At 41.1% G+C, this 14,015-nt stretch overlaps 1 protein-coding gene across 2 annotated transcripts in view; it reads left to right on the top strand.

The window, feature by feature from the left end:
- The window catches only part of LOC106597038 (NACHT, LRR and PYD domains-containing protein 12), a 173,834-nt gene extending 165,765 nt beyond the window's left edge, over positions 1-8,069 (top strand). For both annotated transcript variants that reach the window (XM_045723038.1, XM_045723039.1), the window contains 8 exons: positions 680-717; positions 1,360-1,424; positions 1,557-1,771; positions 1,960-2,219; positions 2,377-2,505; positions 6,094-6,220; positions 6,298-6,327; positions 7,019-8,069. In XM_045723038.1, coding sequence (XP_045578994.1) covers positions 680-717; positions 1,360-1,424; positions 1,557-1,771; positions 1,960-2,219; positions 2,377-2,505; positions 6,094-6,220; positions 6,298-6,327; positions 7,019-7,353 — 1,199 coding nt within the window. In that variant the 3' untranslated portion in view covers positions 7,354-8,069. The remainder of the gene's footprint in view (positions 1-679; positions 718-1,359; positions 1,425-1,556; positions 1,772-1,959; positions 2,220-2,376; positions 2,506-6,093; positions 6,221-6,297; positions 6,328-7,018) is intronic.
- Positions 8,070-14,015: the final 5,946 nt, after the last annotated feature.

The raw sequence follows: 14,015 nt of genomic DNA, 5'->3' as shown, positions 1-14,015 counted from the left end.
TATTTAGTAAATAAATAATTAAACCTAATTTTGTATTGCTGATTCAACTTGTTAGCCAGGGTTCGTGAAGATAACTAAGAATTTACAACTTTCAGATGAGACTGAAATAAGGTGACGATTAATATTGACTGCTATTGATGTAAAATATTACTAGGTCTTTAAGAGTTTATTCGGAAGATAACAGCTCTATAAACACTCTTTCGTGGTGCCCCAACTTTCTAGTTAATTTCTTTTACATGATTAGCTCAATCAGGTAATATTAATTACAGAGAAAGTATTTTATTGAATAGCATGTCATATCACTTAATCCGGCATAGCCAAAGACACGACAGTAGATACTGTGTGTGACTGTGTGAGAGAGAAGTCAGGCATCTTGCTCATCACAATATCTGTGGTGCTGCTCGTACATCATCATTTAGCTGACTCTACCTTTAAGCTCTCATCCTAGGATCTACCAGAAATCAGACCCCAACATCTACAAAACACGGACCAGAACGATGTTGTTTCCTGCTTCCACAAACATTAATTAATATAACTAATGTCAGATTATGGTATGCTAATGAGTGTACATTCTGAGACTGTTGATCACTTATATTCATTTTAATTAAAAGTCTATTTAATAATTATTAATTCAATATTCCATGAGATTGTCCATTTTAAATACTACTTTTGAATTCAGGGATTCCTCAGAGCTGTAAGACTTGTGGCCATGTTGAGGTAAGTCATAATGTCAATTCTTACTTTTACATACCTGTAGGAGTCAGGAACAGTCTCAAAGCCAGGTGTGTACTGACTAACCATTCATACTGGGATATAGACAGTCCTGTGTTCTGCTTTAGTAATATAAACACAGTCTCAAAGCCAGGTGTGTACTGACCAACCATTCATACTGGTATATAGACAGTCCTGTGTTCTGCTTTAGTAATATAAACACAGTCTCAAAGCCAGGTGTGTACTGACCAACCATTCATACTGGGATATAGACAGTCCTGTGTTCTGCTTTAGTAATATAAACACAGTCTCAAAGCCAGGTGTGTACTGACCAACCATTCATACTGGGATATAGACAGTCCTGTGTTCTGCTTGTAGTCATGAAGGATTTTAGCTGTTGTCATATTTTGTCATTAGACAGTTTAATTGATAAATCACCAGCATTCCATGTAACATTGAATAAATACATTAGATTAGTTACTTTGGTTAATGGGCCAGTTTCTGGACACAGATTAAGTCTAGTCCTGGACCGTAAAGAACTTTCTATTGGAACTTCCATTGAGCATGCTTTTTAGTCCAGCACTAGACTCAATCTGTGTCCAGGAAACAGGCCCCATATGTATTACTGACATGCTTGTCCTTGTTCAGGACTCCACACACTGGCTTCAGATTGAACCTTTGACTTCCACTGTCCAGGGAGTGAAAATGTTCAGGTAAAATAACTACTTTTAACATTTCATTCCACCTGCTAGTGTATTTCCCCATTACCTTTGGGAATAGTCTTCTAATCCAACCTCTCCATTTGACTATTGACCCTCTCTCCATTATCTTGTTGTTGCCCTCAGACACAGGACACCCAAAGGGAGTTATGAGTGCACAGTGTCTGGGCTCCGCTGGCTGTGTGAGAGAGATGTCATTCTGAAGTATCACTTCAGGAACTGGGAACCCTACAGTCAACTTCTGAAAGACATGCAGTACACACAAGGTGGTCCATTGCTGGACATCACTATGGAGTTAGGTGAACTGGAGGAAGTTCATCTGCCACACTGTGTCTGTTTAGGTAAAACCATATAGAAATAGTATTCAGAAAGACATTTCCATGTAACTGAGTTTCACTTCCTGAATTAATTCATTAACTATTCTGCGAGTTTGAGTTTACTGTGATCCGGTACTGCATATTCTTTGTGTTTTAGTTGGATGAATAATACAATATTTGTCTTTCTGTCTCCTTCTTATTGTGTTGTTCAGGGACCAACCCGTCCCTGAGGAATGAGATGAAGATTCTTCATGTAGAGGAACATGGAGTGTCTTTAGAGGAAGTGTATGAGGTCACCAGATTCCATGCTAAGATTCTCCATCCCAAGTTCTCAGCTATCTCTGTTATACTGAGATATATATTTTCTTGGAACTTAGATGTCCACTGTGAGCTGATGCTCTATCTGACAGTGAAAAAGCAAACACTAATTCCACGCCTATACCTGTTCCCCAGTAACCCCGGCCAAATACTGGTGAGGTTCCATTATTATAGAGGTGACCTTAACTAACCAGTGGTGCAGTTTATGTTGACACTCATTAAATGAAGATAAGTGTGTTGGTAGTTTTCTGAATAATGTTTGAATTAGACTATACATTGACTGGCTGTGTATTCCATGCCTCGTTTCACAGGCTGTGGAAGAACAGGAATCAAAGTTTCAAGGGTCTAAAAGGATTCCCATCACAAGACCAGAGCAGTCCTTAGAACTGAATAGTTCCTTCAGACTGAACATTCCCTGTTCTACCTCCATCTTTCCACCGGTACAGTTTTTGCAGACTAAGAACATGAATCTGACATTTAAGTCACATCTCTCTCTCTCTCTCTCTCTCTCTCTCTCTCTCTCTCTCTCTCTCTCTCTCTCTCTCTCTCTCTCTCTCTCTCTCTCTCTCTCTCTCTGTCTCTCTCTCTCTCTCTCTCTCTCTCTCTCTCTCTCTCTGTCTCTCTCTCTCTCTCTCTCTCTCTCTCTCTCTCTCTGTCTCTCTCTCTCTCTGCTGTCTCTCTCTCTCTCTCTCTCTCTCTCTCTCTCTCTCTGTCTGTCTGTCTGTCTCTCTCTCTCTCTCTCTCTCTCTCTGTCTCTCTCTCTCTCTCTCTCTCTCTCTCTCTGTCTCTCTGTCTCTCTGTCTCTCTCTCTCTCTCTCTCTCTCTCTCTCTCTCTCTCTCTCTCTCTCTCTGTCTCTCTGTCTCTCTCTCTCTCTCTCTCTCTCTCTCTCTCTCTCTCTCTCTCTGTCTCTCTCTCTGTCTCTCTCTCTCTATGCTGGCAGTGTTTGGTGCATGCTGGGTATTGTATGAGCGAGGGTGAGTGTTGTCTGGAGTTAGATCGCCTGTGGTTTCTTTCTTGTTTACTTTTCTTGGTGGTTTTCCTTTTTCTGCTGATTCAGGTTTTTTTCAGTGGTAGAATTAGATATATTGTATTTCTTGTTGAATTGTCCTGGTTTTGGTGGGGATGGCGACCCACATGTGGTCGGCGTCCCTGCCACTTGGGCACGGCTTGAGGTGTGTTACTAAAGCTACTGTCACTGTGGAGGAGTATCTGGTCTCAGTAGGAGAGAAGGTAGACTATGAAAAAGTTACGCCGCTTTTTCTCCGTCAACAAGGGTTACGATTTTGAATGTACCGCCTTTTATTGCAAATGAGCGATTGGAACGCGAGTTATTGCGGTTTGGGAAATTGGGTTTCAAACACTCGACTCTGAAAAAGGTTGTTGTTTCAGCGACAGGTGTTTATGTTTTTGGATTCACCGGAGCAGACTTTGGAGTTATCATTTAAAGTCAAGTATGACATCAGACTGTATATGGCTTATGCTAGTACGGGTAGTCAACAGTGATTTGAGTGTGGGGATGTTGGCCATAAGTGACATGCTTGCAGGTGGTCCTCGTAACGCCTGGACTCACTGATGTAGGGAGAGGTGGGCTGACAGTGGTAGGAGCAGCCACAAGCACCTGTTGCTGAGGAACAAGTTGTTTGTGTTGAGGGTACTGAGTTGCAGTTTGTAACAGAGGGGAACATAGCGTCTGATGTGCAGCAGAACATTTTTGTTGTAGGAGCTCAGGATGGATCTGGGGAGCCATTTCCCCAGACTGGTGAGAAGATGCCCAGTACGCGTGATGGAGTACAGGAGGGGGTTTAGGTGGGTCTAGTTTCCCAGGTAGTGGAGGAGATGCCCGGTACGAGTAATGGGGTACAGGAGGGGGTTCAGGTGGAGCTAGTCTCCCAGGTAGTGGAGGAGATGTCCACTACTAGTAATGGGGTACAGGAGGGGGTTCAGGTGGGGCTAGTCTCCTAGGTAGTGGAGGAGATGCCCGGTACGAGTAATGTGGTACAGGTGAGGAGTGTTGAGAGGGATGTGGCAGAGGGGAGTCAGGGGTCTGTGTCCTCAGTTGAGGAGGATCAGGAGAAGGATATGGATATTTCTGATATGATAGCAGCTGGCGATGACTCAATCAATCAAGGTCAGACAGGTTGTATGTATCTGATCTCTACTGTAGTAGTTAATGAAGGTGGTGTCGGTGCAGCAAGGTTAGACAGGTTATATGTATCTGATCACTACTGTAGTAGTTAATGAAGGTGATGTCAGTGCAGCAAGGTTAGACAGGCTGTATGTATCTGATCACTACTGTAGTAGTTAATGAAGGTGGTGTTTGTGCAGCAAGGTTAGACAGGTTATATGTATCTGATCTCTACTGTAGTAGTTAATGAAGGTGGTGTTTGTGCAGCAAGGTTAGACAGGTTATATGTATCTGATCACTACTGTAGTAGTTAATGAAGGTGGTGTTTGTGCAGCAAGGTTAGACAGGTTGTATGTATCTGATCTCTACTGTAGTAGTTAATGAAGGTGATGTCGGTGCAGAAAGGTTAGACAGGTTGTATGTATCTGAGGGTTATTAATTAGAATTTTTTAATCCTTGAGACAATGGTGGGAGGTTGGGAAGGCCCAAATATGTGTGTCTTGTCAACAGTATACTGCTCTGTCTTGTATTGAAGTTAAAGAGACTATCAGGGCCCTTGAACAGGACATCAAATCTATTGAATTGAAGTTGCTCACTCAGAGGGACCCCGGAGCCCCTGGCATCGATGTTTTACCATCTGAGTTCTATAAGCACTGGGGTGCTACCCCCGCTGTCTATTGGGGGGATTTTTATGAAGTGGTGTGTGAATCTTTTCATGAGGATTCTCTTCCTGTATCCTGTCAACGTGCTGTGCTTTCATTGTTGCCAAAAGGGAGGATTTGGCCCTTTAAAAAACTGGTGACCTGTTGCATTGCTGTGTGCAGAATATAAAATGATATCTAAGTGTCTCTCAAACAGGTTGAAAGAATATCTGGGGCTGTTGGTCCACAAGGACCAGTCTGACTGTGTACCTGACCGCTCTATCGTTGAGAACTTGTTTCTGATAAGAGATGTTTTAGACATTTGTAAACTGTCTGATGTGAATGTGGGTTTACTTTCTTTGGATCAGGAGAAGGCTTTTGACCGTGTGGACCACCAGTACTTCATCAAGACAATAAAAGCCTTTCTGTTTGGGGATGTTATTTTGTCTTGGATGAGTTTACTGTATGCTGGGGCCTCATGTATGATGAAGGTGGGGGGTGGGTTGAGCTGCCCCATCCCTGTCCAAAGGGGCATTGGGCAGGGATGCCCAACTTCAGGACAGTTATATTGTCTGGCAATTGAACCAATGCTTTGTTTTTTAAGAGCGAGGCTTACTGGTTTCTCTGTGCCAGGGGTTATGAAGGGTCCCACGATAGCACTGTCTGCGTATGCAGATGACGTGACAGTTTTTATTACAGGGGGTGAGGATGTTAAGGTTCTCTCAAACGCTCTAAAGGTGTGTGAGGGGGTCTCCTCAGGTAGAGTTAATTGGGGAAAGAGTGAATCGCTGTGGGCAGGTCAGCTTCAGATAGGGTCCACTCCACGGTTGGGATGAACACTGTTCTTACAGTGTCCCAGGTTGGTGGGGATGATTGACCTGATCACTAGCTGATTCTCAGGTCTGGGAGAGGTTTTCTATTCCCAAATTTTTATATTTGGGACAAAGTACAGGTTTAGTAGAAGGGGTGTAGTTCTCTTAACTTTGTGTCAGGGGCAGCTAAATTAGCAATTTGGAAAACATGAAAGAACAGTATTCGAGGACAGGGGTCTGTGGATGTGATGGGAATGCTGGAGGGGATGTTGGCAGCGAGACTGAGGGTTGAGTTTGCCTGTTACAAAATTATTAACATTGATCTGTTTGAGTATATGGGGTATTCAGAGACTGTTGTGTTGAGTTACTGTGGAGGAAGATTTGGTGTTGTGTTTTTAATTGATGTTTAACCATGTTTTTGTTTAACCTCTCTCTCTCTCTCTCTCCAGAGGATTCATCTCATACATAGAGACACCACACCAAGCTTTTTCAAGGTGGTTATGAAAATTACAGAGATTGAGATGGAGTTAATCGGTGATGATGAGAGGATAGTATGGAAAGAAATTGTACCAACAGGTAGGAGAATATGTCAATCATAACATTTTCTGACAGATGCTGTTTAGAGTGATATAACCTATTTCTGTTTCTTTCAGATGAATACATCTCTGAAACCCATTCAACTAGTAAGTAAACATGAGAGATACAAACCAATGACTTGAGGGTCAGTCAACATGGTTTACTGTAGGACCTGGACTAGTCCTGATTATAAAATACTGTCTTCAAGAACAATGACATCTCCTCCAGGACTTGATGTAGATTAACCTGGTTCTGAATGACCCAATGACATCTCCTCCAGGACTTGATGTAGATAAGCCTGGTTCTGAATGCCCCAATGACATCTCCTCCAGGACTCGATGTAGATTAGCCTGGTTCTGAATGCCCCAATGACATCTCCTCCAGGAATTGATGTAGATTAGCCTGGTTCTGAATGACCCAATGACATCTCCTCCAGGACTTGATGTAGATTAGCCTGGTTCTGAATGACCCAATGACATCTCCTCCAGGACTTGATGTAGATTAGCCTGGTTCTGAATGCCCCAATGACACCTCCTCCATGACTTGATGTAGATTAGCCTGGTTCTGAATGACCCAATGACATCTTCTCCAGGACTTGATGTACATTAACCTGGTTCTGAATGCCCCAGACTGTTTTTCTATGTCTGTGAAACCGTCCCTAAATGTGAATATGTGATATGTTCAGGTCGTTATTGTAAAAGATAATGTTTTCTCAATACTTTTATTTTAGGAGTCTGCTTCTAAATGACTGAAATGTAAATGTACAAATGTAGTTATTTCGTAACCTGACTCTCTCAGGTGCTGTGTTGGGGGCAGGGCGTCCGGCTGAGAGCAGTCTGACTGGTTCTGCAGAGAAGCAGCTGCGTTCTGTACGGACAGAGTTTGTGAAACGAGTATCAGGACCTGTCCTGAATGAACTGCTGGACGGACTCCTACAACACACAGTCATCAACCAGGAGGAAATGGAGTCAGTGAAGGTGATAGCTGAGAGGGCAGAGAAGGCACGTGACATCATCGACATGGTGTTGAGAAAAGGAAATGAGTCATGTTCCAGGATGATCAACCTTCTTGGGGAGCTGGACCCCTGTCTTTGGTCACTGCTTCAGATCAACAGTGTTCGAGTACCAACCTAATGGTAGAATGGATAGTAACAGTGTTGGGGTACCAACCTAATGGTAGAATGGATAGTAACAGTGTTGGGGTAACAACCTAATGGTAGAATGGATAGTAACAGTGTTGGGGTAACAACCTAATGGTAGAATGGATAGTAACAGTGCTGGGGTACCACCCTAATGGTAGAATAGATAAACAGTGTTGGGCTACCAACCTAATGGTAGAATGGATAGTAACAGTGTACAAACGTTATGGAGAAAAAACATTGTGTGTGTGTGACGACTCTCCCGGGGATAAATACACCTTTCCCCCCATTCATTGAGGAGACTCTTTCCACCCAGACACACTGTTGTTTTTGGTTGTGGCATTTCATTTGTTCATTTGTTTTGGCACCTCTCAACAGCCCTCATTATCACCATCTGTGAACACATCCACTCCCTTCCACTACTGACTACATACCCCATTGTTACTTGTATATAGTTTACTTTATTTAAAAAATATGTTTTTCTATATCTCCACGTTGTCTCCCTCTTTGTTACGGACTATGAGCCGGTTCGTAACAGTGGATCAGAATTATAATCTGAATCATTTGGACCGGGGACAACTGATCCTAGATCAACCCTCCTATTCAACACCATACGGTGTATTCACTAGGAAACAGACCTGATCCTAGATCAACACTCCTATTCAACACCATGCGGTGTATTCACTAGGAAACAGACCTGATCCTAGATCAACCCTCCTATTCAACACCATGGGGTGTATTCACTAGGAAACAGACCTGATCCTAGATTATCACTCCTATTCAACAGCATGGGGTGTATTCACTAGGAAACAGACTGTCACGTAGAGTAGGCCAGAAGGCTAAACTGGAAAACCTAAACTCTATCAAAATAAAAAGATGGCGGAGCCGCAAAAGTTATTCTGTGCGTTTATTTACATAGTGATTCCGGAAACAAAAACAACAGTACTGCCATCAAACATATACCTTATGGGACAGCTAAAAACAATGCTGCCCCATCCACAGCTCAATCCAAAATGCCTCTCCATGAACTGAAAGAGAGGCTCCTTTTGTAGGGCTAGCCCCTCCCCTCAGAACAATTAACACTAATTAATTAAGCAATTACCTATTCAAACCTTCATTTCCATTTGACTAAACATACTAAAATATATACATTGCAACACGTTTTTTATGAAACAATATCACAATATAGCATTTACAAAATTACATCACTACTGACAGTGTCTTTCAATATTCTCATTTACATTAACCTCTTCACTATAGGGGGCAGTATTTTCACGGCCGGATGAAAAACGTACCCAAATTAAACTGCCTCCTACTCAGACTCAGAAGGTAGGATATGCATATTATTAGTAGATTTGGATAGAAAACACTCTGAAGTTTCGAAAACTGTTTGAATGATGTCTGTGAGTATAACAGAACTCATATGGCAGGCAAAAACCTGAGAAAAATCCAACCAGGAAGTTTGACCTCAGATGGCTGTAGTCATTTCAAATGAAGTTCTATCTAAAATGCAGTGTCTGTGATGTCATATTGCACTTCCTAAGGCTTCCACTAGATGTCAACAGTCATTAGAACCTCGTTTGAGGCTTCTAGAATACAATTTGATTGAATAACACCCGGAAGAGTAACTGGTCGACCTGGGGTCATTTCCTTACCTCGCGCACGTTCACGAACGATTAGCCATTTTTCTTTTTCTTTTGTAATGAATCTGCTATTGTCCGGTTGGAATATTATTGCAATTCTACGATTATAACACCCTAAAGATTGATTGTGAACATGGTTTGACATGTTACTACAAACGCTGAGGGAACTTTATAACTTTTCGTCGACGGTAGAAAGATGCATTTTGGAATGGGGATCTGGACGCGCCATCAAAACGGATTTATTTTGACATAAATTATGGACTTTATCAAACAAATGAACATTCCTTGTGGAAGTGGGAGACCTTTCGAGTGCATTCAGCCGAATATCAGCAAAGGTAAGATAATATTTTTAACATATTTCAGCGTTTTGGGGATGCCGTGGCTGGACGGCTAACTGAATAGCATGGTGCTCAGTACTCAGAATATTGAACAATGTGCTTTCTACGTAAAGTTATTTTGAAATCTGACACAGCGGGTGCATAAAAGAGTACTGTATCTATAATTCTTAAAATAATTTATGTATTTTGTCAACGTTTATGATGAGTATTTTTGTAAATTCACCGGAAATTTTGGGGTGAATACATTTTCTGAATGTCACGCGCCAATGTAAAATGTTTTTTTTTTATATAAATATGAACTTGATGGAACAAAAAATGTATGCATTGTCTAACATAATGTCCTAGGAGTGTCATCTGATGAAGATCGTCAAAGGTTAGTGCATAATTTTAGCTGGTTTTGTGCTTTTGGACAGCTAACCTTGCTTTGAAAATGGCTGTCCTTGCTAAGAAAATGGCTGTGTTGTGGTTTTTTGCTGTGGTTGTATACTAACATAATCTAATGTTTTGCTTTCGCTGTAAAGCCTTTTTGAAATCGGACAACGTGGTTGGATTCAGGAGAGGTTTATCTTTCAAATGGTGTAAAATAGTCGTATGTTTGAGAAAATTGAATTGTGGAATTTTAGTTGTTTTTGTATTTCGCACCATGCTATCCCATTGGCTGTTGGCTAGGGGTTCCGCTGGCGGCTAAGCGGTAATGTAAGAAGATGTAATTTACCGTTATTTACCATTTCGGATAGTTTCTGGAACGCACGGACAAAACGACGCTATTCGGATATAACGATGGATTATTTTGGACCAAACCAACATTTGTTATTGAAGTAGCAGTCCTGGGAGTGCATTCTGACGAAGACAACAAAAGTTAATCAAACTTTTATAATAGTAAATCTGATATTGGTGAGTGCTAAACTTGCCCGGTGTCTAAATAGCTAGCCCTGTGATGCCGGGCTATGTACTTAGAATATTGCAAAATGTGCTTCATCCGAAAAGCTATTTTAAAATCGGACATATCGAGTGCATAGAGGAGTTCTGTATCTATAATTCTTAAAATAATTGTTATGCTTTTTGTGAACGTTTATCGTGAGTAATTTAGCAAACTGTTAGTAAATTCCCCGGAAGTTTGCGGGGGGTATGCTTTTTCTGAACGTCACATGCTAATGTAAAGAGCTGGTTTTTGATATAAATATGAACTTGATTGAACAAAACATGCATGTATTGTATAACATAATGTCCTAGGGTTGTCATCTGATGAAGATCATCAAAGGTGAGTGCTGCATTTAGCTGTCTTCTGGGTTTATGTGACATTATATGCTGGCTTGAAAAATGGGTGTCTGATTATTTCTGGCTTGGTACTCTGCTGACATAATCTAATGTTTTGCTTTCGTTGTAAAGCCTATTTGAAATCGGACAGTGTGGTTAGATTAACGAGAGTCTTGTCTTTAACCTCTCTAGGCTAGGCGGGACGAATTCGTCCCACCTACGTAACAGCCACTGCTATCCTGTGGCGCGATTTTCAAAACCTTAAAAATCCTATTACTTCAATTTCTCAAACATATGACTATTTTACAGCCATTTAAAGACAAGACTCTCGTTAATCTAACCACACTGTCCGATTTCAAAAAGGCTTTACAACGAAAGCAAAACATTAGATTATGTCAGCAGAGTACCAAGCCAGAAATAATCAGACACCCATTTTTCAAGCCAGCATATAATGTCACCAAAACCCAGAAGACAGCTAAATGCAGCACTCACCTTTGATGATCTTCATCAGATGACAACCCTAGGACATTATGTTATACAATACATGCATGTTTTGTTCAATCAAGTTCATATTTATATCAAAAACCAGCTTTTTACATTAGCATGTGACGTTCAGAACTAGCATACCCCCCTCAAACTTCCGGGGAATTCGCTAACATTTTACTAAATTACTCACGATAAACGTTCACAAAAACCATAACAATTATTTTAAGAATTATAGATACAGACCTCCTCTATGCACTCGATATGTCCGATTTTAAAATAGCTTTTGGTGAAAGCACATTTTGCAATATTCTAAGTACATAGTCCAGGCATCACGGGCTCGCTATTTAGACACCCGGCAAGTTTAGCACTCACCATAATCATATTTACTATTATAAAAGTTTGATTACCTTTTGTTGTCTTCGTCAGAATACACACCCAGGACTGCTACTTCAATAACAAATGTTGGTTTGGTCCAAAATAATCCATCGTTATATCCGAATAGCGGCGTTTTGTTCGTGCGTTCCAGACACTATCCGAAATAGTAAAGAAGTGTCACGCGCATGGCGCAATTCGTGACAATAAAATTCTAAATATTCCATTACCGTACTTCGAAGCATGTCAACCGCTGTTTAAAATCAATTTTTACGACATTTTTCTCGTAGAAAAGCGATAATATTCCGACAGGGAATCTCCTTTTCGGCAAACAGAGGAAAAAATCCCAAAGGCGGGGGCGGTCGGGGTCACGCGCATAAGCCCGTGTCCCTTGATCGGCCACTTGAGAAAGGCGATAATGTGTTTCAGCCTGGGGCTGGAATGACGACATTCTGTTTTTTCCCGGGCTCTGAGCGCCTATGGACGACGTGGGAAGTGTCACGTTAGAGCAGAGATCCTTAGTAAATGATAGAGATGGAAAAGAAGTTCAACAAATGGTCAGACAGGCCACGTCCTGTAAAGGAATCTCTCAGGTTTTGACCTGCCATTTGAGTTCTGTTATACTCACAGACACCATTCAAACAGTTTTAGAAAATTTAGGGTGTTTTCTATCCATATGTAATAAGTATATGCATATTCTAGTTACTGGGTAGGAGTGGTAACCAGATTAAATCGGGTATGTTTTTTATCCAGCCGTGTCAATACTGCCCCCTATCCTAAACAGGTTAACCTGTTATGGATAGGGGGCAGTATTTTCACGGCCGGATAAAAAAACGTACCCGATTTAATCTGGTTATTACTCCTGCCCAGAAAATAGAATATGCATATAATTGTTTGATTTGGATAGAAAACACCCTAAAGTTTCTAAAACTGTTTGAATGGTGTCTGTGAGTATAACAGAACTCATATGGCAGGCCAAAACCTGAGAAGATTCTATACAGGAAGTGCCCTCTCTGACCATTTCTTGGCCTTCTATAGCCTCTTTATCAAAAACAGAGGATCTCTGCTGAAACGTGTAATTTTCTAAGGCTCCCATAGGCTCTCAGAAGGCGCCAGAATGTTGAATGATGACTCTGCAGTCCCTGGGCTAAAAACAGTAGCGCATTTGGATAGTGGTCGATTTGAGAACAATGACACGGGTGCGCGCGTGCATGTGAAGACACCATTTCTTCTTTCAGTCTTTGAACGAAAACAACATCTCCCGGTCGGAATATTATCGCTGTTTTACGAGAAAAATCGCACAAAATTGATTTTAAACAGCGTTTGACATGCTTCGAAGTACGGTAATGGAATATTTAGAATTTTTTTGTCACGATACGCGCCGGCGCATCCCCCTTCGGATAGTGTCTTGAATGCAAGAACAAAACGCCGCTATTTGGATATAACTATGGATTATTTGGAACCAAAACAACATTGGGTGTAAAGTAGAAGTCCTGGGAGTGCATTCTAACAAAGAACAGCAAAGGTAATCCAATTTTTCTTATAGTAAATCGGAGTTTGGTGAGTGCAAAACTTGGTGGGTGTCAAAATAGCTAGCCTGTGATGGCTGGGCCATCTACTCAGAATATTGCAAAATGTGCTTTCACCGAAAAGCTATTTTAAAATCGGACACCGCGATTGCATAAAGGAGTTCTGTATCTATAATTCTTAAAATAATTGTTATGTTTTTTGTGAACGTTTATCGTGAGTAATTTAGTAAATTCACCGGAAGTTTTCGGTGGGTATGCTAGTTCTGAACGTCACATGCTAATGTAAAAAGCTGGTTTTTGATATAAATATGAACTTGATTGAACAAAACATGCATGTATTGTATAACATAATGTCCTAGGAGTGTCATCTGATGAAGATCATCAAAGGTTAGTGCTGCATTTAGCTGTGGTTTTGGTTTTTGTGACATTATATGCTAGCTTGAAAAATGGGTGTGTGATTATTTCTGGCTGGGTACTCTCCTGACATAATCTAATGTTTTGCTTTCGTTGTAAAGCCTTTTTGAAATCGGATAATGTGGTTAGATAAAGGAGAGTCTTGTCTTTAAAATGGTGTAAAATAGTCATATGTTTGAGAAATTGAAGTTTTGGGATTTTTGAGGAGTTTGTAATTCGCGCCACGCCCTATCATTGGATATTGGAGCGGTGTTCCGCTAGCGGAACATCTAGATGTGGGCCAGATTGAAGTACTCGGCCAACCCACCTCGGTTCACTTTAACTCCTGATGAGTACCAGTGTTAAGATACAAGAATGGCACCGAGAACTTAGATGATTTTAATGGCTGTAATGCAATCGTTAACCTGTTGGGGATAGGGGGCAGTATTTGCACGGCCGGATAAAAAATGTACCCGATTTAATCTGGTTACTACTCCTGCCCAGTAACTACAATATGCATATAATTGTTTGATTTGGATAGAAAACACCCTAAAGTTTCTAAAACTGTTTGAGTGGTGTCTGTGAGTATAACAGAACTCATTTGGCAGGCCAAAACCTGAGAAGATTCCAAACAGGAAT

Source organism: Salmo salar, chromosome ssa08, assembly GCF_905237065.1.
Source record: "Salmo salar chromosome ssa08, Ssal_v3.1, whole genome shotgun sequence".
Lineage (NCBI taxonomy): Eukaryota > Metazoa > Chordata > Actinopteri > Salmoniformes > Salmonidae > Salmo > Salmo salar.
Note: the sequence above shows the minus strand (reverse complement) of the source record. Positions and strands in the feature narration are given on the sequence as shown.